This window comes from Nematolebias whitei, chromosome 15, assembly GCF_014905685.2.
Source record: "Nematolebias whitei isolate Nwh7 chromosome 15, NemWhi1, whole genome shotgun sequence".
NCBI lineage: Eukaryota > Metazoa > Chordata > Actinopteri > Cyprinodontiformes > Rivulidae > Nematolebias > Nematolebias whitei.
In genome coordinates this window covers 35,666,714-35,693,213 of record NC_056512.1, presented here as the reverse complement: position 1 = coordinate 35,693,213, position 26,500 = coordinate 35,666,714, and the positions used below count along the sequence as shown (strand labels likewise).

The following is a 26,500-nucleotide window of genomic DNA, read 5'->3' as shown; positions in this document are numbered from 1 at the left end:
GCTATAACTTAATATTTTTAACTTTTATACTTTTATTTAGTTTTACTAAAACTCCTGTAGAAGCATGGAGTTCCCTTCACTGCCTTTAAAATATTGTCCTCCATATCATCTTCAGCATATTGCTTTATTTTTGTCTTTTTATGCTTTTAGCCGATTTACATTTTTTAGCTTTAAGTTACATTTCGTACACTTTTAGCTACTATTTAGCTTTTTCCCCATTTAGATACAGTTTTGATAATTTTAGCTTTAAAGTATGATTTGGCTAGATTTAGCTCGAGTTTGCTAAAAAAATTAGATGTGCTTTTGCCAACTAAGACTTTTAGTAAAGTTTGTTTTTTAGCTATTTTTTTTTTATGTTAGCCTTTAACAACAGTTCAGCTAATTTTAGCTTATACTTATGGTTCTGCTGATTTCATTTTGTGTAAATGCAATGCGAGTACTAAATGATTGCTAACATTTGTAAAGAATTGTAAACTTGACTAGAGAAATTGTATTTCCTGTGAAAATGCAGTGCAACAATTCAGCTTATTGCTGAAAAACAGCTGAAATTGGCTAAAAACATGCTGAAATGTAGCTAAAATTGAAGAACAAGCCGAATTTAGAAGATGAAAGCAGAAATTGTTTAAATAAGCAGAAAGGTGCAAAAATGGGGAAATTAGCTAAAAAAAAAAAAGCTGAAATTAGCACAAAAAAAGCTGAAAAGTAGCTGAAAAGGCAGAAAGAAGCTTAAACTACCAGAAGGATGTGGAAAGAATTGAAATTAGCTAAAAATGTGGAATTAGTTGAAATAGCTAAATTTAGCACAAAAACTAAATACTAGCTGAAATAGTAGAAAAAAGCTTAAACTAGCAGAAATAAGTTGAAAAGAGCATAAAACGCTGAAATTAGTAGAAATAGGTTATTTAGGCTGAAAGTAGGCGAAATAACCATGACAAACTTTAATTTATCTGGACAGCTGAAATTACCTAAAAATGCTAAAAAATTAGATAAAAATGTAGAACAAGCTTAAATTAGCAGAAGTAGAGTGAGCACAGTTTTGCCCACTTCAGCTGAAAGAAGCAGAAATGAGCACACAAAAGTGGAAATTATCTGAAAAAAGCTGAAGTTAGCAAACACAGCTGAAAAGTAGCTAACAAGCAGAAAGAAGCTTAAATTACCAGAAGGAAGTGGAGAAAGCACCATTTTGCTGAATTAGGCTGAAAAAAAGTTTAAATGAGTGCAAAAACTGTGGAATTAGCAGAAAAATATAAAATTAGAATTAAAAACAGCTAAATAGTAGCTGAAATAGCAGAAAATGCTGACACTTGCAGAAAAATAAGGTGAAAGGAACATAAGCTGAAATTTGCAGAAAGAAGTTAAAGAAGAACAAAAATTTTATAGTTAGAAAGATTCTGAAAGGAGCACAAAACTACTAAAAAAAAAAAACCAGCTGAAAGTAGCTGAAAAAGTTTAAATTTGCACAAGGAATCTGAAAGAAGCTGAAGCAGAACAAAATGTGAAAGGAGCTGTAAAAGGCTGTAAACAAATCTAAAGATTTGAAGGATGTAAAATGAGCTCAATTTATTTCCTGAGAAAAAACGGGACAGAAAAGGCTAAATATTTCAAAAAGCTAAAGTTGCACCAAAACCAAAAATTACAGCACCCTTCTCCTGAATGAGCCGAATGTTTTTGATCTATGATTTGTTGAAAGAGCACAAAAATTGTGGAACGAGAGCGATGTCGAAAAATGTACGGAAGACAAACGTATCAATAGTGTGTATCAATAGTGTGAATCAATAGTGTGAATAGTATTAACTGCTTCATGTGCATTCACACTATTAAAAAGAAAGTTAAGCAGATCAACAGAATCAACAAAACAATGGTAATAATAGTACAATTCTTAATGTCAAATTTGTGGTATTTCATTTGAACATAATATAATTTACTCTAAACTCTGTCTGCACGGTACAAGGCAGCTACAAAACAATAGTGAATATTCATCTCTTTGTCTTCAACTGCACAGCAGAAGATTCTAACTACCGGTAGATGTGCCTGGCACAGATTGGAAAACCGTCTTTATATTCAACAGTTTGTTGCTTCCGTTCACAAATGCAAAACAAGAAGAATTTACAAGCAGGTTCAGAATGGACAGCACCTTCTTCATGTCTGAGTCGTCATGAACTGAGGTGAAGGAAACCGTCCTGAGGTCTGGTGAAACAAAATCTGAGTATTTCAGTAGTCAGATTATTTTAGACGAGTGTTGTGGGAGGATAAACCCGCCTGCTAACAAAGCTCGACTGCTAATTAATAACACAATCACATAAAGCTAATTTAGGCTTATTTTAGGTAAATGGGTTTCCCAACAGGCTCTGTGGGAAAATGTGATAAACTGTCCTGTGTGCAACTCAAACCTGTCACCATTAAAACTTTGTCATTATGAAACAAAAAGTATTGCAAAACAAAACCAAAACAGCTGAGCTGCTGAAACAATACACCGAGAGAAAGCAGAACATTTCACTTTCAGAACCACAGCAGCTGAACTCCTCCGTTTCAGTTTCTAAAGATCACCAACATGCTGTTCCTGTCCTAACTTCCTTAGAATAAAGTCCAAATCAAAACCACAAAATTAAAGGTGTGGTACTCCTTGAAGGAATACTTCCATGCCTCAGTTTTGGACTAAGATCAAGTTTGGAAATGACAGATGTTATTTAGTCAAACCTTGAAGATAAAACTGGTTGTACAGGCACATCCAATGGCTATTTCCTGCAAGTTTCAGCAAGAATTGTCATGATGTTTATGTTATATTTTGCTAACACACACAGAGAGAGTTGACTCTACATACCGGTAGTTATTGTCAAAATTTAAACAAAGATCATGTGCAATTTAGTGACTCTTAGGATATGTGTGGATCATTCTACTACCACACCAAATTTTAGCTCAACAAATGTAAATATGGCTGAGGTAGAGGCATTTTTATACTTTTTAATGTCGGCATCGCTGTGGTGGCCATCTTAAATTGAGTTGACTCCAACAGTTAACCAGTCCCATTATTACTCTTTGAAAGCTTCAATGAAAATGACGTACTCCTGTGACTTTCAGATATTTTGCTAACAAACAGACAACCAAGGGCAGAAATCATTTTGCCTTTCTGCGGCAGGCAATAATAAATACACGCCTGTTCAAGTGAAATCCTATTCTGCCACAATGTGCCAATTGGATCAAATTAAATTATTAATTAAAATCGATCTTACTCAAAACAGTTTATGCATTATGGATGGAAGCACCTGTGGCATCGTTGTCAACAGGCCTAAAGTTGTGAGGAATACAAATGACAAGCAGGTAAACACCCTAGTATGTGTAAAAGCAAAGGATCATTACTGCATTAACATTTTTTTATACTTTAACAGATCCAGTGACGACTGTGACAATTGGTTCCAGGTCCAGTGCCTAAAACTAACTTGCACAGATTATGAAAAAGTCAAGAAAGGGACCTGGAAATGTCAACTGTGACAGTAAACTGTAATACGTGAAACGTGTTCAACACTGTTACAAAGTCACGTAAACTTTGTGACTGTAATAAAATTGTGTTATATCACTGTAAGCATGTCATTTTTTTAGCAGTCTACTAAAATATTTAAAAAAGGATTTTGTTTCACTACGTCAAATGACATAAGCTATAGAAAAAGTACAGTAATATGTTCTGTTTAAGCCAACATTCATAAAATATATATAAAAGTGGGGGTGCCTTACTTGTCCAGGCTATTACAATAAACCTTTTGCCAATATGCCATATTACATGGAAACTACTGAAAAATTATAGTCTTAATTTTAAAAGAAATATGCCATAAAATCAGGGGGAAAAAAGTCTTACTTTCTAAACACAATTCAACATGGATTTGACATCACAAGGCTGTTAGAAGCTAGTGACAAAATTAATTTTAATTAAATATGGTTATTAAAAAATACAAAACGCATTAAAATCTGATAAAAAATAATATTTCGTCTGTCTATTCTAGTAGAGTAATTAACCATCAGTTTCATGTTAGTGGGTCACACATGACCGCCATTGTTTTTGTTTTTCCAGGGTTTGGTAATTTATTGACGGTCCCTTAGCGAACCACTTCCGAGTCGTTGGAGGGAGCAGACCGAGAGCAGCTGACCGAAATCAGACCACCTGAATCGGGTCGAATGAGAGAAAGACACCGCTGAATCCGCGGAGCTCAAATATCCAATATTCAACATAAAATAACTTCGCCGTGTTTGACTTTAACTTTAAACGCAAACAGCTAGTTGTCCTAAGTTTAAAGGATTAATTAAAAACAAAAGGACTTTAAGTTGAGGAATCAAACAATCATGATGGGCGTAGCTCCTAAAAAATGGATCGACACCGTAAAAATGGAGTCGCGAGATATTCTGATTTTTGTACGAGCGAACAAGAAGCACTCATTTACCTGAGAGCGGAATTAAGATGAATATGAAGAACCACATTGTGGTTTGTAGCACAGTTTCTTTGAAAGAGGAAATACACTGTAGTTACGACAGGAAACGGTGTCCTTAGATCCCAGGGAGTCGTTTCCTTCTACCTGGAAAACAAATTGTAAAAGTCGCGAGCTCGAAACCAAAGGCAGCAATGGTGCGTTTGCGTGCATTACGTAAACCGCCCTTTTTTCTCGATTCCCAGCCTGGTTTTGTGACGTTCACATCCCCATGCGATGTAATTCAACGCTTGAAAACGTGAGCCTGCACGCAAAAGCCACATATGGGTAATTCCTAAACTCTCCAAAACGAGTGGCCGCCCTTTTTTTAAATAACAGTTAAATGTTTTTCATCTGTTGGATGTTGCAGCTTTAACTGTTAAACACCATCACTTTTAATAATTCCTCGTGACTTACTCAGATTTGCCCTTGAACGTTCAAAGTTGTCTAAAATGTAACTATTTTCATTTTTGTGTGACTACCCCATACTTAATGGAAATGAGGGTGAGTCACTTTTCTGGCTAAATATCAAAACAATCACGGAAACCTTTACAGTGGTGCCCAAAGTGGGGCCCGCGGGCTAAAGTTGGTCCGCCAAGTCATTTAATTAGGCCCGCCAAGCTGTCCTCACTACTATATAAAAATTTCCTTTGAAGAATCAATGTGTTTACACTCCATCATTCCAAGTTTAATGTTAGATGGAAAGTTGGCCCAATGACTACTGTAATGACACTACACAGCTGGAGTGACTACTTTGTGCATTAAGTTTTTTTAAATTGTAATAATTTTATTTTGACAGACTTCATACTGTCTCTCAGCAGTTTCTTGCTGCTGAATAACATTTCCTTTGACAAAGCTGAGCATCATGTAGGTGCCCATCACACAACCTTATTGAGCACCCCTCAATTTTAACTTAGCATCTCTGAAAAATTAAGAAACCATCATTAGGATTTTGTAAGGAAACAGTTCTCAAATATTAGATTCATGAAAATATTGAATAAATGTTGAATAAATATGGACTAAATGACAAGTCTCAAAAAGGCCAATACAATCTATAATTTTTTTGCACGAATCACGCCACCTGTCAATTAGTCCAGTAGGCACATTAGCAATTGACCAATCAGTGACCTCAATTTGTTCTGAAGTGAACGTCCCTTGCCTGCAGAGCTGCAGCTTTGCAGTCGGAAATTTCAATGAGTTTACATCTTTTGTTTCATGTTAATCTACTGTAATAAACCTTTGTAAAATACACCAAAATGCAGGAAATGGCATCTACTTTATTAAATTTTTTCAGGGGGAGGACCCCCAGACAGCCACCACCACCACCTGTTCTGTAATGTTCTTTATACAGAATGTAAGGATAAATAACTGTTTAATAAATAAATGGACTTTACTTAAAGAATTATTTGCATTTCATGTATATTATTGCATTTGGCCCTCAGCCCTCTAATAGATTTTAAATTTGGCCTTTTCAGAGAAAAAGTTTGGGCACCCCTGATCTATTACTTCCTTTTCTGTTTTAAACACTTTGCTTAATTTGTTTTTGACTAAATTGTTTGACAGTGTTCTGGAAAAGCGACAATTTTAATAGTTTAAATACTGTTTTGCTCAAGCTACAAATATTTACAGCAGTATTCACAAATTAGACAGTGTCTTACTGTTTCTTTTATCACAGTTGAAATCAGAGCAAGTCCTTCATCAAAGTTTTACACTTACTTGAAAGCCAACGTTACACAGATTTTATAAATAAATACAAAGCTTTGCCTCACATAAATATTTTTCTGAATAAACATTTTAAAGAGGGCGGTCAATCATTCAAAAACACAAAAGTATGGAACAAGATCATTTGTCCCACAAGGCCTGAGCCTGACAGTGTGACACTAAAAAAAAAAGTCAAACACGAACAGATGGCATGTATGCAAGTTTCTTTCGGATGCTCCCTTCTTCAGGGGTCACCACAGCGAGAAAACTCGTGAAAGATTTGGCAATTGTTTTACGCCGGATACCCTTCCTCACACAACCTGGGCTCGAACCCGCAACCTCAGGCTTACAAGACCACCAAGCTACCTCAGCCCCTAAGAAATGGCATGCAAATGGGTTATTTAAAGTTTCTGAATTTTTCCTCAAAATTTTTTTACCGGTTTAGTATCAACAGAATCACATTAGTTTTACCCTCCCAACATGCTAAAATGACACACCTTTTAAAAATACTTTCATATATGACCATAAAATTCACAGGGGGACATGAAACACTATAAATACAAAGTCAAAAATACAGCAATCCTATTAAATTAACTTTGTATAAAAATTCTATATAAAAATTGTGCCAGATTTTAAGCCCTTGATCCATTTCCCTTTTTGTCCAGTGAAAGGAGGTGGAATCCAGTAGCAATTGCTGAGTAAAGCTGAGTAATTGGTTGTAGGGATACAGATGTGAAACCCAAGTGATGTTTGGTGTAGTAGAGGACATTTCCAGCCTGTTTCAGTGATATTCAGTCTTTAAAATATTGTAAAGTTTTGGTGTCAGTTTCGGCTCTTTCCCAGCATCCATCCTGTTTTATCAACACCTGTGCTGCTACGACAGCTTGGTCACAGGTAACTGGGTGTCCCATCCGTTGTTAGCCACGTTGCCATTCTGACTGCTGAACTTGGGGTTTTTAAAGCTGTAGCGGCGCATCCTGGTGTTCTTGTAGTAGATGGAGTAGATGAAGAGGAAGACGATGGAGATGATCACCACTGTGAGAGCCACAAACCCAGCAATGAGGGGGAGGTAGTCCTCTAAAGAAACCAGACACAAAATCATACATTAAAAGGCGTCTCCATTTCTGCTGTTTAACAGCGTAAACATTCTTCTCTGTAGGGTTGTTTATTATTTTTTAGGGAAATATGAAATACAACTTGCATTGCTAAGAATAAGGAATCGCAAGTTAAGATTAACACAGCACCTTTAGGATCAACAGGAACCCATTTTTATATTAAAAACATAAGTCTTGAGTAGGATTTCCGTTTTCAGACAAAGACCTTTGATAGTCTACCCATTGTTCAGAGCCTGGATCCTGCAGGTTTTCTGCTGCATCACATCCATTACATTCAGAATTGATGCAGGGCTGCACCACTTGTCATGATCACAAAACCTGCGGAAGATCATGTCTGAGCTGCAACATCGCGATCCGTTACCAGACTGGGAGTCGCCGTCGGGGTCATTAAGTTATGCAAATGATCAGCAGCAACACTCAACACGCATGATGGTGACATGCAAACTATTTCTGGCAGGATATCAAGAGGACAAAACAATGCAGGTAAAATAATCAACTGCTGTGGCGCAGAACTGGACAACCATTTTTTACACTATCCTGATTCACGCTCAATAATCTTCTTCTTTCGGCTTTTCCCTCGTCAGGGGTCGCCACAGCGAGTCATCCTCCTCCATCTCTCTCTGTCCTCTGCATCCTCTGTCCTCACTCCAACTACCTCCATGTTCTCTCTAAGTGCATCCATATATCTTCTCTTTGTCTTTAGCAGCTGTATTTCTAACATCCTTCTACCGATATACCCACTGTCCCTCCTCTGGACATGTCCAAACCATCTCAGTCTCTAACTTTATCTCCCAGTTGTTCAACCTCTGATGATCGCATTCCTAACCTTATCCATCCTTGTCACTCCTAAGGAGAACCTCAACATAACTGTTTCCACCACTTCCAGTTCTGTCTCCTGTCCTTTTGTCCATGTCTGTGTCTCCAGACCATACAACATAGCTGCTCTCACCACTGTCTTGTAAACGTTTCCTTTGAACTATTGTCGCAAATCACTCCTGAAACTTTTCTCCATCCACTCTGTCCTGCCTGGACTCTCTTTTTCACTTCTTTACCACATTCCCCATTTTCCTGGACAGTGTACTTGAAGTCCTGCACCTTTATGGCCTCGGCTCCTTGTAGCCTCACTGTTCCACCTGCCCCCCTCTCATTCACACACATGGACTCTGTCTTACTACAGTTAACTTTCATTCCTCTTCTTTCATGATCAATAATCCAGGTAGAGGTTTCTTTTTGTTCAAACAAAACCGTCCAGAGGACCTGACTTAACTTTGTTGCATTTTTTACAGTGTTTAATCTTTCTAATTTAGTTATGCAACACTCCTGGCAGCCTCATGTTTGACATATTTTGCTGCTGGAAGGAGTTTTCCTGCTCAGCCCAGTGATTTCCATGACCCCTCCTAGATGAACATTAACAAACAGTTTCAAAAAGAATCAAACTTGAAGAAGTGCAACCAGCAATCCAGCTACAATCAGACACTGATTTTTTTTCCCATTCTTTCAAGAAAACACATCCAGATCTAAAACCCACACCAATGATAAAAAAAAGTACTTTTAAAAATTGTCTCAGATCTGCTTATCTTATTTTAGTCATAAACCTGGGAAGTCTGCCAAGGTTGGTACAACTTGTACAGCTCAACAGGTCGTAGCATTTGCAGAACTTAAAAATACGGCAATCTAAATGGATATATTAAAAGGACCTCGTATCAGCAAATAAATACTGTTGAAAACAAAATGTATGTACATTACCTATTAAAATAACTTTAACCTCTTGTATTACGGTCTTAAACTCATTGGTAGCGTTGCACTTGTAGAAGCCTGCGTCGTCCACCACGAGCTTCCCCTCAGATTTAAGGATCGCTGTTTTGGAAGTGTACTCCCAGTGGATTGTCGGACGAGGGTTACCATCGGCCTCACAAACGAGCTCCTCAGGAGAATCTCTGAACACCAGGACCGTCTCTGGAAGCTTTGTGGTATTAATTTTAGGTTCATCTGTAAAACCAGAGGCAAAACGCAAGAGTGAGGACAGATTCTGTGACGTGTTAAAGAGTTTTTACAACTGACTACTATAAAGCAAAAGTAATCCTCACAGAGCACAAGGATGTTTAAGGCGCTGGACGTCATGTTTGGAGGCTGTGGTCCTTCCGGTCCCAGGTTCAACTCAGCCTCACATCTGACCTCGATTCCATTGTGAAACCTCTCCAGAGTGATGTTCATGGTGCACGACACGTTTACCGGAGATCTGTTAGAGCTGTTTGGACTGAAGTCGCAGGTTGCGTTACCTAATGGCTCAATGGTTTTGTTCCCTTGATAAAACGTCCACCACACCGCGAGGTTCTGGGCAGGGGCCACGCTGATGATGTCACACCGCAACTGCACTTCGGTGCCTTCCACAGGTAGCCTTGAGTTATCCATGACCTGGATGGATACGCTTTCTGGAGTTTCTGCAGGTGTTGATTCAAGAAAGAACGGAAAAAATGTATTAAATAAAGAACAAAAATATAGACCTAGCAGCATTCTTTAAAGGAACGCTATCCCCGCCATGTTTCAAGCAAGAGATTTAGATCAAGATTATCTTACGTTGAGAAACAACAGACGTATCAGTCAAACTTTGAAAAATGTGTGATTTCAGAGTATGTGTTGTGGATAACTCATGGGTCCTACCACATCAAATTTTAGTTCAATATCTGTAAAACTGACTGTCAGAGCAATTTTTATGCTGACTAATGTCTAAAGTAACAAAATAGCACAATATGTTTGCACTTGGACTATGTATTGTGAATGACTTTCAGCTAATATCACGCTGAATTTTAGCTTAATATTTGTACATCTTACAGAATTAGAGTAATTTCTGTGTTTTCTAAAGCTAGTTGGCTGTGGCAGCCATCTTAAAAAGTGAGTTGGCTCCAAAAGTTAATCACTTGTAGATATACACCTACTATTACCTAAAGGTTTCATTAAAAATCTATCTAGTGGCTCACAAGATATATTTAGGTAACAAACAGAGTTTACTTTAAATAGTTAATGACAAAAACCTCTTGCTCAATCTGTTTGTCCTTAGAATACGTTTTGGAGATTAGTCCCAGATACTACCAAACCAAATTTCTGGTCATAACTGAGTTGCTCCTCACAGTTCCAGGAACTCGTCTTAAGCGCAGAGGGGACAGGGCTTTCTCTGTAGCAGGACCAAGACTTTGGAACGAGTTACCTCTGCTTGTCAGATATGCCCCCTCCCTCTCGGTTTTCAAGTCCTGTTTAAAAACCCACTACTATTCAGTAGCTTTCAACACCAGATGATCTGTGTTTGAACTTGTATGCTCCACACCGGTTAGCCGTCATTATCTGCATCGTTTTTATGTCTATATTTCTGATTTACTTCATTTTGTATTTTGCTTTGTGTGTTTCCTGTTGTTCTGTCTGTACAGCACTTTGGTTGGCCTTGTCGCTGTTTTAAGTGCTCTATAAATAAAATGGTATGGTAGCTTGATCAATGTCTAGAGTTGGCTGTCATATTAATTAGACATACTCACTGTAGAGAGTGTAGGGTAAAGCTTTAGAGCAGTTTCCTATCCCGGTAAACACTCCATGACAAACAGGCTGAGGGTCCCAGTCTCTGTGGGTGTCAGCAAACCAATTGGTGTTCACTATTTTAGTGCCTTTCCCAGTCATCCAGTAGATTTCCCCAACATTTTCTTCACTGGTTTTGGGTTTGCACTGTACAGCCTGCCAGCTGCTTTGGTACTGCAACACCACCTCCTTTGGAGATATTTCAACAGGGCATTCCAGTTCTGCACCTGTGAGAAGAAGGGTGGGAGTGAAAAAATGGTATTTCTTCTACATTAAGGTGACAGGCATGCATTATGATAACGTATCAGATCCAGGCTGGTGTGTTGAAACAGAACAGCAAGGCCAGTTTTAAGCACAATGGCAGCACTGAAGGCGACAGGAAAAGGCTCAGGAAGGATACACCCCTCCCTTAATGCAGTCTGGACTTGGTGCCCACCATTCTTTCAGCTTGACTGCACACATGTTAGTTAAATGTGTCATCCCACCATTCCCATAAATATAATAAATAACTGAGACCTAGAAAAGACGAGAAATGAATGGCACAAGACGCCATCAAAAGTAACGACTAGTGTTTAAACTTCTTGTCTAACACAATTTAAAGACAACAAAAACAGAGTGAGTCTTCACATGCAGACATTTGAGGCTAAACGCCTATAATAAACCGTCAGAGTGTCGACACCAAAGAAAACGTGAGGTGTTGAATTGTTTCACACAACTTACTCGACTTTGTCCCGTTAGAAAGCGACAGCAGCGTTAAAATGAAAAGCACCAGACGAGCACCGCTGAAATCCTCCATGGACGAAGAAACTCGGTTTCTTCTTTAAAAGAAAGAGTTTTTGTGAGCGGGGGCAGGCGGCTTTCTTCAGCCGGAGCCGGACTGGAAGTGCGGACTTTATTTATTTATTTATTTAGTGGGAGGAAGCTAAGCTAACAGCACCGAGCAGCAGCTCCGCGTCGGCGGAGAGGAAACGACCCCCTCCCCCGCCACCCCGCCTCGAACACCGGGCGCAGACACACACGCGCTCCCCCTGCTACGACGTAGCTAAAAATGTAGCAGCGAGAGAGACAAGCTGCCACCGACAAGAAACGAGCTACCAAACTGAACGAGAAATACAAATATAATGAATAATGAGGCATAACTTTGACTAATGTGCAACTTTTAAATGACCTTGTGAAAACTTGGACAATGATATTGGTTCGTGTGTAAGTAAAATATATTAACAGTATTAATGAAAAGCCTACATGAGAAGTAGGGGTGTGAAGGGTGCTGCAGCACCAACAAGAGCTTCTCTGCAGAGCAAAAGTGGGCGTTTCTGGAGAATGGGCGTTTTTGGAGGGCACACACTGATTGGCTAGCTGTATTTGTTGGCTCTTTTATGCGTGGGTTTTCTCCGGGTACTGCGGTTTCCTCCAACAGACCAAAAACATTCATGTTAGGCTGATTGGTGACTCTAAACTGTCCCTAGGTGTGAGTGAGGAAGTGAATGGTTGTTTGTCTCGTTTGTCTTTATGTGGCCCTGTGATGGACTTGCGACCCGTCCAGGGTGTACCTCGCCCCTCGCACAGTGATTGCTGGACATGGGCACCGGCGACCCCCGTGACCCAAAATGGAATAAGCGGGTAAAAGATAATGGATGGATGGATGGATCTCTGCAGACAAATTCAGAAGGCGTATCTGGATGGCCACATCTGATTGGACGACAAGAAAAAAGGCATATCTGGACGGTCACATCTGATTGGACGACAAGAAAAAAGCGTATGGACAGTCACATCTCATTGGACGATAAAAACCAAGGCATTACTGGAACATGCTGGTGAAGATTCTCAGTCATCCAGGACATGATGAATTCAAAAAACGTTCAATACAAAAACAACTGGACTTTATTTGTAACAGAAGACGTTTCGCTCCTCATCCGAGGAGCTTTCTCAATTCAAAGAGCAGTGAGTGAGGGATTCAGGTTATAAGGCTGAATGAGATACACACATATTAGGTGTGAACTGCCAATCTACATTCAGTTCAATTCAATTCAAAAAGACTTTATTAATCCCAAAGGGAAATTATTTGTTGTTGTAACTCATTATCCTCATTTCATTAAGAGATGTTATAGATACTGATGGTTGTAGTCAGGAAAGGATCTCTTGTAAAGGTCCATCCCACAGTGGATCCTAAGAAACTGGCTGCAGATGCCGTCCGATCCGTCCACCCAGACTCGGCTGGCCTTTCGGTTCCCCCGGGCTGTAGGACCGCCTGAATGCTGGGCAGAACTCCTCCCAGAGCGATGGCCACTCCTCCCAGCAGTCTACCGAGCTCCTCGTCGCTGCGGACAGCCAACTGTAGGTGCTGAGGGACAATCCTGTCCTTCCGCTGTCATGAGCCGTGTTTCCTGCTAGTTCCAGGATCTCAGTGGTCAGGCACTCTAGCACAGCTGGCAGGTAGATGAGAATGCGTCCAGATAACATCCTTTTCAACTCATTTGAGAGTTGGGGCCATAGTTGAGATATTATTTGAGCTTTTGAGATGTTAATCAGCAGCTGTTGTTGTCGAAAACTGCCTTGTTGCCATGGTTACGCATCATAACAAATGTCCAAAACCAAAAACGTCTCAGTAAGTATCCTTCCGGCTGCACAGCGTCCGATACCAGAGGAAACAATAATCCAAAAAATATGATTTACATCCAGAAAACCAGGAATTAAAGTTTTGAAAAGCTAAATCTCAGAATGAAAGTAACAGAGCTGCTCCAACATGCAGCCACCTTGAGCGGCGCAATTCTAGAATCAAATTCTAGAATTCTAGAATCACACATATGTGTGTGTGTGTCTTATCTCATTCAGCCTTATAACCTGAATCCCTCACTCACTGCTCTTTGAATTGAGAAAGCTCCTCCGATGAGGAGCGAAACGTCTTCTGTTACAAATAAAGTCCAGTTGTTTTTGTATTGAACGTTTTTTGAATTCATTACTGGAACAAAAAAAAAATCTGGTTTGGTTGTAACTTACCTAAAGAGCCAGCATATACAGCTAGCCAATCAGTGTTTGCCATCTACAAACGCCTATTAAATACAGTTAGCCAATCAGTGTCTGCTGTCCACATATGCCTATGGTCCAGAAACACCCTTTTGGTCTGCAGAGAACCCCTTCTCGGCTCTTTAGGTAAGTTACGTCAGCTCTTTTTTTAAACTGAAGGTTTCTAAAAAAACAGCGTTATGTCTGCTGTCAAACACAAGAAGATTCTCTTTTGTTCTTGGGTTGTAGGCTGCACCTGAAACAGATTGGTTTGAGTGTGGTCTGGGTTCAGCCTTTTTTTTGTCCAATCAGATGTGGCCCTCCAGATACGCCTTCTGTATTTGTCTGCAGAGATACCTATAGCACCCCATGATAAATCCCAGAGGGCATGCATGTATGTTAAAAACTTTTCCATGCAGGGTCACATGGAAAGCCTGTGGTGCCACAAATAGGTCTACAAGACTTTTCATGAGACTTTGATGTGTAAACAGCACATAACACATTTACACATAATTACCGTGGTGTTTACGCAGTAATCATGTGTGGGGTAAGATGAGGTGTCATGAATGGCAAACTTGCGCACAGATAGCATAAGGCTGTGGCCAAATCAGATGATGTTATGTGGGTGTTTACAAGAATGAAATCAAGTTTTTTATGGTTATGAGAAATCCCCAAATTATCGAACATTTAGTTAAAAAAAAACATCCATCCATTGTTTTTATCCATTGCTGCAGCTTCAGCAGGGAGGCCCAGACATCGCTTTCCACAGTCACCTCTTCAAGCTCTTTTGGTGAACTCCAAGGCGTTCCCAGGTCAATCAAGAGAGATAGTCTCTCCAGCGTGTCCTGGGTCTTCCACAAGGTTTCCTCCCAGTCAAACATGCCCAACGCACCTCCCAGTACCCAGGGAGCATCCTTACCATATGCCTGAAACACCTAAACTGGCTCCTCTCGACGTGGAAAAGTAACATTTCTACTTTGGGTCTATCTACCGTCACAGAGTCTGCAATACTGTAGATGCTGCACCAATCAGTCTGTCAATCTTACGTTCCATTCTTCCCTCACTCATGAACAAAACTTCAAGATACTTGAACTCCTCCACTTGAAGCAGAACCTCATCTTCAACCCGAAGAAAGCAATCCACACTTTTCTGACTGAGGACCATGGCCTCAGATTTGGAGGTGCTGACTCTCATCCCAGCTGCTTCACACTCTGCTGCAAACTGCTCCAGTGAGAGCTGACGTTCACGGCACAATGACACCAGGACTACATCATCTGCAAAGAGCAGAGATGGAATCCTGAGGCTACCAAACTGGACTTCCTCCGGTCCCTGGTTGCACCAAGAAATTCTGTCCTTAAAAGTTATTAACAGAATCTAACAACTGGCAGCCTTGGCGGAGTCCAACTCCTGCCCTGAAGGTGTCCGACTTACTGCTGTCAATACAAACCAAACTCACACTGCTTGTATAGGGACCGAGCAGCCCATAGCAGCGTGCCCCTAATCCCATCTCCCCCCATTGTGGGGGAGCACTCCCCACAAGGTACACGAGGAATACGGTTGAACGCCTTCTCCAAGTCCACAATACACATGTAGACTGGATGGGCAAACGGACTCCTTGAGGACCTTGTGAGGGTAAAGAGCTGGTCCAGTATTTCACTGCCAGGACAGAACTCCATTGTTTCCCCTGGAGCCAAGGTTCGACCAACGATGGGACTCGCTTCTCCAGTACCTCTGAATAGACCTACCAGGGAGGCTAAGGAGAGTGAAACCCCTGTAATTGCAGCACACTCTCTGGTCCCCCTTTTAGAAGAAGGGAACCACCACCCCAGTCTGCTAATCCAGTGGCACTGCCCCTGATGCCCACGCAATATGGTGTGTCAACTAAGACAGCCCCACAACATCTAGAGCCTTAAGGAAATCGGGGCAGATCTCATCCACCCCCGGAGCCCTGCCACCACGGAGCATTTTTACTTCCTCAGTGACCTCAGCCACAGTTATGGACAGACCAACCTTGAAGTCCCCCAACTCAGCTTCCTCCATGGAAGACATGCTGTTGGGATTGAGAAGTCCTAAGAAATATGTCTTCTACCTCCCAACGACATCACCAGTTGAGGTCAACAGTACCCCACTTTCACTGAACAGAGTGTTAGTAAAGCACTGCATTTCCCTCCTCAGCCGCCTGATGGTTTGCCAGAATCTCTTCAGAGCTGACCAAGAGTCTGTCCAAGGCCTCACCAAACTCCTCTCACATCTGAGCTTTTGCCTCAGCAACAACCAAGGCTGCAGACTGCTTACACCTCCAGTACTCCTCAGCTGCCTGAGTCCTATCCTGTCCGGAGTCCTACCAGCCAACTAGGCCAGCTAGGACTCCTTTAGATTGAGAGCCTCTCTAACCCAGGGTGTCCACCAACAATTTTGTGGATAGCCACCGAGAGAAGCACCAACAACCTTGTGACTTTTTAAAAACTTTTTTCGTATATTGTATAGATCCTAAAACTATGTCTCAACAAGATTACCCTGTATAAATAAAGTAAATGAAAGGCAGGGGCAACCTTTGACATTCTTGCTGTGATGCAACAGCTTTAACCACTTCATCCCAATGCCACCCATATTAAAACACATGGTTAAAAAAATTAAGGAAAAATGCATTAAACCAGATTTTATCATTGCTATACAAGTTTGAATTCCAATATTTGGAATTAAACAATCAGTACTCTTATTGGATATGTGTGCAAAATGTACAGTAAAACACATAAAAAGTAAGCAGATTATCACTGGGTCAGGATTGGAATTCTTTAGATACTGTCTATGCAAAATATACAGCATAATTAATATTCATTTAAGACGGCATGCACTTTCAGTGTGCATTTCACTACATACGTTTAGTTTAATGATTTTCATGATAACTGTGTTTAGATTCACAATATATTGCAAATACTGCAGTGTGGGAGTTAAGGAACTATCTTTAAGACAATATCAATCTGAAAAGCATATTGTATCTGTATTGGAATTTAGATTTTTTTTTATCTTAAAAAATGGCTAGAGAATAAAGTCTGAAGACAGGTTTTTTTCTTCCATAATGCCTTTTAAAAATTCTTATTCAGACTGTGTAATATTCCAAAACCCATGTATGTTTTCTTTTCTTTTTAGGAAACTAGGAAACTTGCATGCAACATCACCCTAGTGGAGAAGATTAAATGTTATCTGAACTATTTTAAATGGTGCAGTTTGAGATCACGTGGTATTTGGAATTGGCTTTTTGGGAAAAAAAAATAATAATAATTTAAGGGCACATAAACCATCAATATGAGAAAAATATTGTGTAGATTTTGTTGATTTGACTTTACAGTGACCACCTTCAATGTATGTAAAGTAGCACATAGCCTAACACAACATGTGCAATTTAATGTAAAAGCTAGTTTACTGAAGAAAGCATTATTTTAGCACACTGGGTTTGTGTTCTTAAAAGAAATATACCAAAGAAAAATTCAAAACTAACACACAGAGGTCTGTGGTTTCAGTGAGTTTAAACAATAATGACTTTTTAAAGACTGTGTTGCTGTATTTGCATATTGCCCAGAACATCCTTGTAAAAGAGATTAATAATCTCAATGGATTTCTTCCTGGTAAAATAAAAGTAAAAAAAAAAAAAAAACAATAATCAGAAGAACAAGAACTAAAACAAATTCTGCCTCAGTACCTAACTTGATTTTGTGGAAAGGATTTCTGACACTCATTTCGTGTCACATGACTTTTATGTATATGTATTTTGGCTTTGAAGGCCATTTCTGGAATGTCTTAAGTGATTATCTCATTAGTCACATGAATAACGTTCATGCATTTTACCTCTTACAGTGACCCGGACTTTTTTGAAGACAGACCCTTGCTCCGTCCAGGCTTGACATGTGTAGAAGCCCGTGTTCAGCTCAGTGGCGTTGAGGATGATTAGACAAGACACTCCATCTTCAGTTTCCTCAATCAAATTGCCTGCCTGATAGTAGTGCCAGTAGTAGTTTGGTTTGGGGTTAGATACAGAGGAGCACTTCAGCCTCAAATTTCCACCAACATCCACTTCAGCATCTTCAAGCTCAAAAATCTTTGACGGTGGGTCTACAGAAAACAGTTCAAGCGAAATGCATGAAAGAAAATCCACTGATGTCATAAGGACAATACCCTGCTTAAAAAGAATGTGTCAAGGACTTACACAAAACATTAATGTCCAATGGGATTGTTTTGGAAACTGACAGGGCGCTGGAAACTATGACCTGGTAGTGCCCTGCATTTCTTCTTGTCAGGACCTGAGGAAGTTCCACCTGCTCATTATCTTTGAACCAGATTTCCTCGGGTTTAGGAAAGCCCAGAGAGCATGCGAGGTTGTTATTAGAGTTTTCTAGTATGGTGAATGTCTGAGGACAAATCCACTCTGGTCCATCTGAAAGGTAAAATATAAAAGCACCTTTTCAACTTGAATCGGAACACATCAATGGGATGTTACTCATAAATATCTAGCATATTTAGTATGTGTCTCACGTTAGGTATTTTTGTCGTTTATGGTTAAACTAAAGCACTTAGCACTCAAGGTCATTATGTGTACAAAACAGCATGATGCATCAATTCAGGTTGCATAGATTTTGGTAGAATTCTATCTAAAAATGAATGTGACACTCACACAACACATCAACCTGGATGGTCTTCTCCTGTAAGGTTCTTCCCTCAGCTTTGACCAGGAACATTCCTGTGTCATTTCTTCTCAAAGGGACGGTCAAGTTTATGAGGCGTCCCTCTTTCAGCCACTCGACATGCGGGGTGGGATTTCCTGTCACTCTACATGTGTCCTCCAAGGTTTCCCCTTCATGTAACTCGATGGTAGAACATTCAATGTCAGGCCCAACTGCAAACAGCAGAAGGCAAGTTTTTAGAAGCAACATGGAAAGAAGTGTTTGTATGCATTATTCTGTGAATGCTCATTCACAGTCACACTGCTGTGCATTTTTTGCAAACTACTTTGCATTCTTCATCTCATTTGAGATGGGTGCCGTAACATTTACTCATTAAAATATTATTTTTTTAATTTTATTTCATTAACCTTTATTTAACCAGGCAAATCCCATTGAGATCACAGATCTTTTTTGCAAGGGAGGCCTGGGCCTGAAGGCAGCCTAACATGCATGTTCTTGGTTTGTGGGAGGAAGCCGTAGTATCTGGAGAAAACCCACGCAAGCACGAGAAGAACATGCAAACTCCACACAGGAAGACCCCAGGTCCAACTGGGGATTGAACCCAGGGAACTTCTTGCTGTGAGGCAACACTGCTAACCACTGAGCCAGAGTATTAAACTACGGTATTGCTCTTTTTGATATCTGCTTCAGAATACTAGCTCTACAATTGTCTTTTAGTTTTGAACTATCATTCTGCTAATGTTCTGCTACTTTTAGCATTCTGCTATCTTTTCATTACTTTTGGCTTCCAGCTAATCTTTTGCTATTTTTAGTTTTCAGATAACATTCTGCTCATTTTTACCTTGTAGCCACCATTTTACTACTTTTAGCTTTCATTTAGCGTTTAACTATCACTTTGCTATAGCCTTTTCCTGGCCTTTTGATACTTTAATGTTTAGCTACTGCTAATTTTAGCTTTTAGCAAGCTTTTTGCTGTTTCAAGCTAGCATTTTGCTACTTTTAGCTAGGGTTCTTTTTTGTTTAACTTCTAGTTCACCTTTTAATACTTTGAGCTTTTAGTTAGCCTTTTTCTGTTTAAAGCTGGCATTTTGCTACTTTTAGCGTTTAGCTTGTTTTGCTACAAATGCAGTTCACTGAGACTTTGTATCGCTGGTCCTTTTTTCTTTCTAAAAATCTGTGGTCTGCTCAGAATAGCAATTTACACAAGCCTACCTGTTACACTTTCAGAACTTGTGATAGTAAAACAAAAGAATAAGCTAAATGTAATGGCATACTTACATTGAATTTCTTTAATTTGATACTCTTGTGAAGATGTAAGTGGAGGTACTTCAGGGCCCAAGTCCATATGTGCCTCACATCTGAAAGTGGCATTGCTGTCGCTTCTTTTCAGGGTAAAATAATAGCTACTTGATACATTTTTGGGCGCATTTCCATCCATGTGCAAATGAAAGTCTTCTACCTTAATCACGGTTTCTTCTTTGTACCACGTCATAATGAGTTTGTTAATTGGTGCAACGTTCAAAATGTTACATACTAAGTCATATGGATTCCCTTCTGTCATTTCTGAAGTACTGCTGGAGCTGATGCTGATGGATTCTGGGAAACCTAGAGAACAGGAATAGATTGTCAAGCACAGTTAACTTATGAATTTAATGTGTGCACATCAACAAATACTTACTATATATAACAAGTTCAGGCCTTTTTTGACACTGACGTCCATCCAAATCACTAAAAAAGCAGAAGGGATTTATGTTCCACTGCATTAAACTCTCAACAGTCCACGTCAAAGATGTAACGTTTGTGAGGCCGATGCCTCCTTGCGAAGCCTCCCAACCTAATCCGTCGAGATTACTAACTGTTGAGGTACAGTTCACTGAGACGGGGTCTCCATATTTCACCACAACCTTGGAGGGGCTGAACTCGATTGGACAGGATGCACCTTCACCTGCCGAATTAAAGCAAAATCACACTTTCATACTGTATTTTCATTATTAACTCAAGAGAAGCACTTTGTTACATATTTATTCTATTTTTTTTAATCACCGCAAAGCGATGTGGTGAAATGCAAATCTGACATAAAATATTAACAAGACAACATTTATAAGTCAGGTCATCTGGACAGTTTCTTTTTTTTTTTTTGTGTGCTGAAACGTTTCGCCTTCGATCCGGAAGACTTCATCAGTCAAGAAAACACACAAGAAAACTGATTCTTCCCCCAACAGCTTACTCCAAATTGGAACAAACCAGTTCTGCTTGTGATAAGATGAAGCCTTCCGGACTGAAGGCGAAACGTTTCAGCACAAAAAAAAAAGAAACTGTCCAGATGACCTGACTGAAAAATGTTGGATTGTGTACCTGGATTATTGAGCATGGACTTTGTTATTAACAAGACAGTTGAGAAAGATCAAAAGTGCATCAGATATGATTTCACTGATTAAACAAACATACTCTAGTTTTGCTGCACTGTATAGTTATTTTTTGCACAAAGAAAACTATCAGCCAATAAATTACTTAAATCATTGTGCTACTGGGCTGCCAAAATACCAGTGTTTTTTAAGCCAAGCTGTGGTCCAAAATCATCATGGACCGTCAGATAACCTAATGACCTCACATATTCACCAGTTTTTTTTAGCAACACACTGACTGAGCACTTGTTGTTCTGACACACACGCAAACACACACACACACACACACACACACACACACACACACACACACACACACACACACACACAAAGACAGAAAACATTATTTGGCTTCAAAAATCACAAAAAAGTCAAAGTCAATGTCCTGCAAAAATCTGAACAGCTCAATATTGGTGTAAATCATATTTCTCTGATAGATTCCAATTTGTAAATGTAAATAATGAATCTTCTTCATACACCAAAGTTAGTCATGGAGATCCTCAGGGTTTCGTACTTGGACCAGTACTCTTTACTTTATATACAATATGCTTCCATTAGGTAAAGTTATTAAACAGCATGGGATAAATTTTCATTGTTATGCTGATAATACACAGTTATATTTGTCCATAACACCCAATGAATCCAATCAGCTATTTGGACTACAAACATGTCTTAAAGACATATAAATCTGGATGACCGGACATTTTCTCCTTTTGAACACAGACAAGAATGAGATTTTGGTTTTTGGACCTGAGCATCTTAGGAATTAATTTTTCAGTCTTCCATCCTCCTTAGATGGCATTAATTTGGCCTCCAGCTCTAATGTTAAAAATATTGGTGTTATTTTTGATCAGGACATGTCTTTTATCCCCCACATTAAAAATGTTACTAGAACTGCCTTCTTCCACCTGCGTAATATCACTAAAATTAGAAACATCTTATTTAAAAATGATGTAGAAAAAATGGTTCATGCATTTGTCACGTCTAGACTGGACTATTGCAATGGTTTGTTAGCTGGGTGTCCAAATACTTCCTTAAAGTCTCTTCCGTTAATGTTAATCCAAAATTCTGCTGCCAGAGTCTTAACTGGAGTTAGTGGGAGAGATCATCTCTCTCCAGTTTTAGCTTCTCTCCATTGGCTCCATGTCAAATTCAGAATTGAATTCAAAATCTTACTTCTAACCTACAAAGCTCTCAACAACCTAGCTCCATCTTATATTACAGCTTTTATTGTTCCATATTTTCCTAACAGAGCACTTTGCTCTCAGACTGCAGGCTTACTTGCGATTCCTAGAGTTTCCAAAACCAGAATAGAAGAAAGATATTTCAGTTATCAGGCTCCTCTCTTGTGGAACCAACTACCTGTTTCTGTCCATAAGGCTGACACATTGTCCAGTTTTAAGACTGGGCTTGAGACTTTCCTTTTTGATAAATCCTATAGTTAGGGTTGGCTTGTTATAGGCTTAGACTACTGGAGGACAAATTGACCTAATTTCCTTAAATGCGTTGTTAAAATTGAATATTTTTCATGTGAAATTATTTCTATCTTAACATGTGATTCTCGACCTGCCATTGTGTATCTGTTCTTCTCAAACCCAGCCGGTTGAAGCAGATGGCCACTTGTCCTGAGCCTGGTTCTGCTAAAGATTTCTTCCTCATTAGGGAGTTTTTCCTTTCCACTGTCGCCTTCATTCTTGCTCAAGATGAGAGTATGCGATGAAGTTAAATTCAAAGCAGTCTGCTCCTCAGACAAATAGCGTTACCTTATTTTTTTATATCTGTTCAGTGCCCTGAGATGAATTCTGTTGTGACTTGGTGCTATATAAATAAAATGAATTGAAATTTAATTGAACCCACAGCTTGTCAAAACTACAATTAAGTGATTAAAACGACACAAAAACTTTAACCTAAACGCCATTTTACTGGAGTATTTTGTTACTTTTAGCTGTTGAATTCCTGCTTAAAGAAGCAGCAGTTACTGTGCAATTTACATCACTATGGCTTCATCTCCAAACTGATTTTATGTAACCCAACTTCGTTTTCTTTTCTCACATGGTACCACTTCCTTTTGATTAGAGAGAAGTTCTGCACTTGGTGGATTCCTGTAGCTTTACTTTAGGACTAGTGAAGAAAGAAAAACAGTTTTCTGTTGGGTTTTTGACTTGACACAGATCATTTTAGTTAATGGAAAAGACTAACACAGCAAAAAAAAACTGACATTAGCTCAACAAAATAATTCTAACAAAAGGGAGAAAATCCCACCTGTCACAAAGAGAACGAGCCCCATGAAGAGCTGAAGGAGTAATCTCCACTCGGTCATTGGATTGATTTTCTGTCCTGATGTGAACAATGTTCCCTCTGTGGTTTCCATCCTGCTCTGCTCAGCTAGTGCGGGGCTGTGCTGTGCCGACCCACTGAACATCAGTGGTTTACATGCAAAGAATAGCTTGGGAGGGAGGGAAAAGAAGCCGGCACACTCTGAAACATGCTCTGCCTCTCTTAGATAACACACACACACACACAGCAGACTGTGGTTTGTGTGTAAACGAGGACACAGAGGCTGACTCATTCTCAGTCAGGCAGTTTTAATGTCTTCTGCTTTTAACATTTTGGCACATTTAAATGCGTATACAGCTAATATAAAATTAGCAAATTGACAAAAGTTGCTTTTATGGATGTTTGGGGTCTACTAAGACTCACTGAGTTTGACCTGAAACCACAGAAGCTCAGTCTTTATATCAAGAAAAGGCAAGAACATAAGGTGTGAAGGTGGTTTCAGACTCTGGATTGGTGTTTGAACTGTGGCCAATTTAGGCAAAAGGTGCGATGCGATTAGCAACACAACAATAATTAATGAGGCCTACATTTATGAAATATTAATCAGATTTAGATGCAACCGTTTGGATCAGTGGGTCTGATTTTATTCTGGGGAGTCATCACACCTCATTTGGAGCAGCATTATTTATTCTATCTAACAAGGTTTTGTGCCATTTTGGAGTCAGGCAGCTGCAACATCCATCTTGAAATGTTTCTGATTCTAAAATGAATCATTTCAACTACACAGAATGATTACGTTCTAAAAGTTCTATTAAAAGCCATTCTGTGGTTTGTGAGCTTTTTTGGTAACAAGCAGACACAACAGAAATACAAACACACCCAATCCAAACGTATCTTACTCTCTGCTTTTGTCTGTCATTAAGAGTTCAAATCAAGTTGACAACCAACAGAAGCTTAGCTTCATTATGAGTGACTGTACTTCTGACAGTGATGTAACTGAGTGAAAAGTGAAATGATTTTTTACATCATGACACCCACTTGTCTCAAAGTCCCAGCAGTTAAACCAGCATCAACGTGTGGCACAGGGGCTGCACAGCTGCAGAAAGAAAAGCTTTGCAGAGAGTGGTGAAGGCTGCACAGAAATCTGTTGGAGTCAGCCTCCCCACCATCACGAACATCTGCACCTCCAGATACAGGAAGAGGGCCGCCTGCATCATGAAGGACCCCACCCACCCAGCACACACACTTTTTGCCCCGCTCTCCTCAGGCAGGAGGTTGAGGAGCATTAAGTGTAGAACCACTAGACCGAGGAATAGCTTCTACCCTGAATCTGTTAGACTCATGAACCAGAATAACCACTGTAATGTCACTTTAATTGGACATTTGACACTTTGTCTGTGCTGCTGATTATCCATGCTGCTGATTATTACCCATAAGCTGCTGTATTCATACCCATCTGCACACAACAGACTCATGTTCCGGCTGCTGTTTAATATACCATATTACATTGTTATTGTTTAGCATATATCTTAGATCCTTGTATACTGTTTCTTTTTATACTTTATACAGTATTTTTACTATTTTTGGGTGTAACTTGGACCTTGAGTACACAGTTTTGTTCCACCTCACATACCACATGCAAATGACAATAAAAAACAATGAACCTTAAGTTAGATTCACACAAACACACACACGGCAGCTCTGCTAATGACTGAAATGACTCCTGGATCATTTCTGTTGATGTAATTAGGCCTGTCGCAATAAACAATAAATCAATTAATCGCATGATAAATTAAAATTATCGACCTCATATTAATTTACCGGCTTAATCGTTTCTTCGTGTGTCTCTCTTTCTAGTGAAGACACTGGATGACAAAAGGCTCAACTCAGGTGATCTGACCCCTCCCTTTCTATTTTCTCTTTAAAATCCATTTTAACCGTCCAAAATCATGTTTTTGGATCATTAAAAGCAGCTAAGCTGAGAAGCTAAGCTACAAGCTAAGCTAACAGGCCGACCTGGGGGAAAAAACATCCGTCTTGTCAAAGCTGCAAAATTCACGGTTGAAACCCGTGCTTTCGTGTAAAAAGTTGTTTTTCTCTGCAAAAAGAAGCTGAGAACTTGTTTACTGATTTTTTTTTTTTTAATTAAAAGCTTTGTGTGAAAAATGCTATGCTAAAGAGCTCAAACCACACCGAGCGTCCACCATTTTGAGAACAGGAAAAAAAGAAGGAGAGACAACCCATGTCACGTCAAGGGGCCTCCCTCCCATTTTTCTTAAAGAGACACGCTGCTCACTAACTCACTATCCATCCTTCAGTTAAAACAGTCTTATACTGCCATCTGGTGGTTAAAAAGGTACTACACTCAAAATAAAATTAACCAACATTTCATCTTAAATTTGACAATAATTACTAATTATTGTCAAATTTCAAACAATATTATTGTTATCGCAATCATTTCTGAGACAATTAATCGCCCAGTGCAATCATTAAAACATTTAAATAAATGAATTGTACTGAAAAAACAATCCTGTTTGAAATTTATTACCATCTTTGTGTGACTGTTTTCCCTTTCACCCTCAGGAAATGTAACAAAACAAACCCTACTCTGGACTTCATCACTTTTCACCCCCGGAGCCACATCCTGTTTTCAGTGGGGTTTAGATTTCATAAGAACTTCTCCAAACATTTGTACGATTTCACTGGAATGATACTAAACTCATCTCCGCGTTTGATCAGAATGGATGTAGGAATTCTCATGTGCAGTCATCTCAAGGTTGTTGAATTCCCTGGAGACAAAACTCCCAGCATCAACTAACAAACCAGCAGATTTTCAGGGTATGAAAGCATGACGCGGAACCTCATACTCCCTGAGCTGCTGCGATCCACGCAGGTGATGAGCAGACTGCAAGACGACGTGTTTTCAGTCAAAATCTGAAAATGTTCATGGAGAATAAAAATGAAAAAATAACTCCAGCGGGGGGTTGAGAGTTCTTTGAGCTTTTCATCATGTGAGAAGAAAAGCTGCGACAATGGAGGCGCTGAAAAATAAACAGAATGCTGCAGGAAAGAAAGCAAACTTTAAGATTCCTGTGCAGTCGTTACAACATTCTTTGTTCGCATAATCAAATCGGGAATTTAATGTGCTAATCTGCACTCCCCATTCCCGGACGTACACACACAGCAGTTCATCAGACTCTGAGGGGTATTTGTGCAAATACAATCTACGGTTATTAACTACATACCAGGCTTTCATCTCTTTACAGGGAGTCTGTGATTCTTAGCCTTTTGAAGGGGATGGG

At 39.6% G+C, this 26,500-nt stretch overlaps 1 protein-coding gene across 1 annotated transcript in view; it reads right to left on the bottom strand.

Moving 5' to 3' along the window:
- Positions 1–23,292, bottom strand: part of icam3 (intercellular adhesion molecule 3) — a 29,974-nt gene extending 6,682 nt beyond the window's left edge. The window contains exons 1-12 of the mRNA XM_037688570.1: positions 23,184–23,292; positions 20,195–20,461; positions 19,924–20,121; positions 18,507–18,728; positions 18,042–18,269; positions 17,719–17,947; positions 11,555–11,652; positions 10,798–11,061; positions 9,358–9,711; positions 9,017–9,259; positions 7,048–7,232; positions 4,431–4,506 (exon numbers count right to left, since the gene is read on the bottom strand). Of these exons, the coding sequence (XP_037544498.1) occupies positions 4,431–4,506; positions 7,048–7,232; positions 9,017–9,259; positions 9,358–9,711; positions 10,798–11,061; positions 11,555–11,652; positions 17,719–17,947; positions 18,042–18,269; positions 18,507–18,728; positions 19,924–20,121; positions 20,195–20,461; positions 23,184–23,292 (2,473 nt within the window). The remainder of the gene's footprint in view (positions 1–4,430; positions 4,507–7,047; positions 7,233–9,016; positions 9,260–9,357; positions 9,712–10,797; positions 11,062–11,554; positions 11,653–17,718; positions 17,948–18,041; positions 18,270–18,506; positions 18,729–19,923; positions 20,122–20,194; positions 20,462–23,183) is intronic.
- Between the last annotated feature and the right edge of the window lie 3,208 nt (positions 23,293–26,500).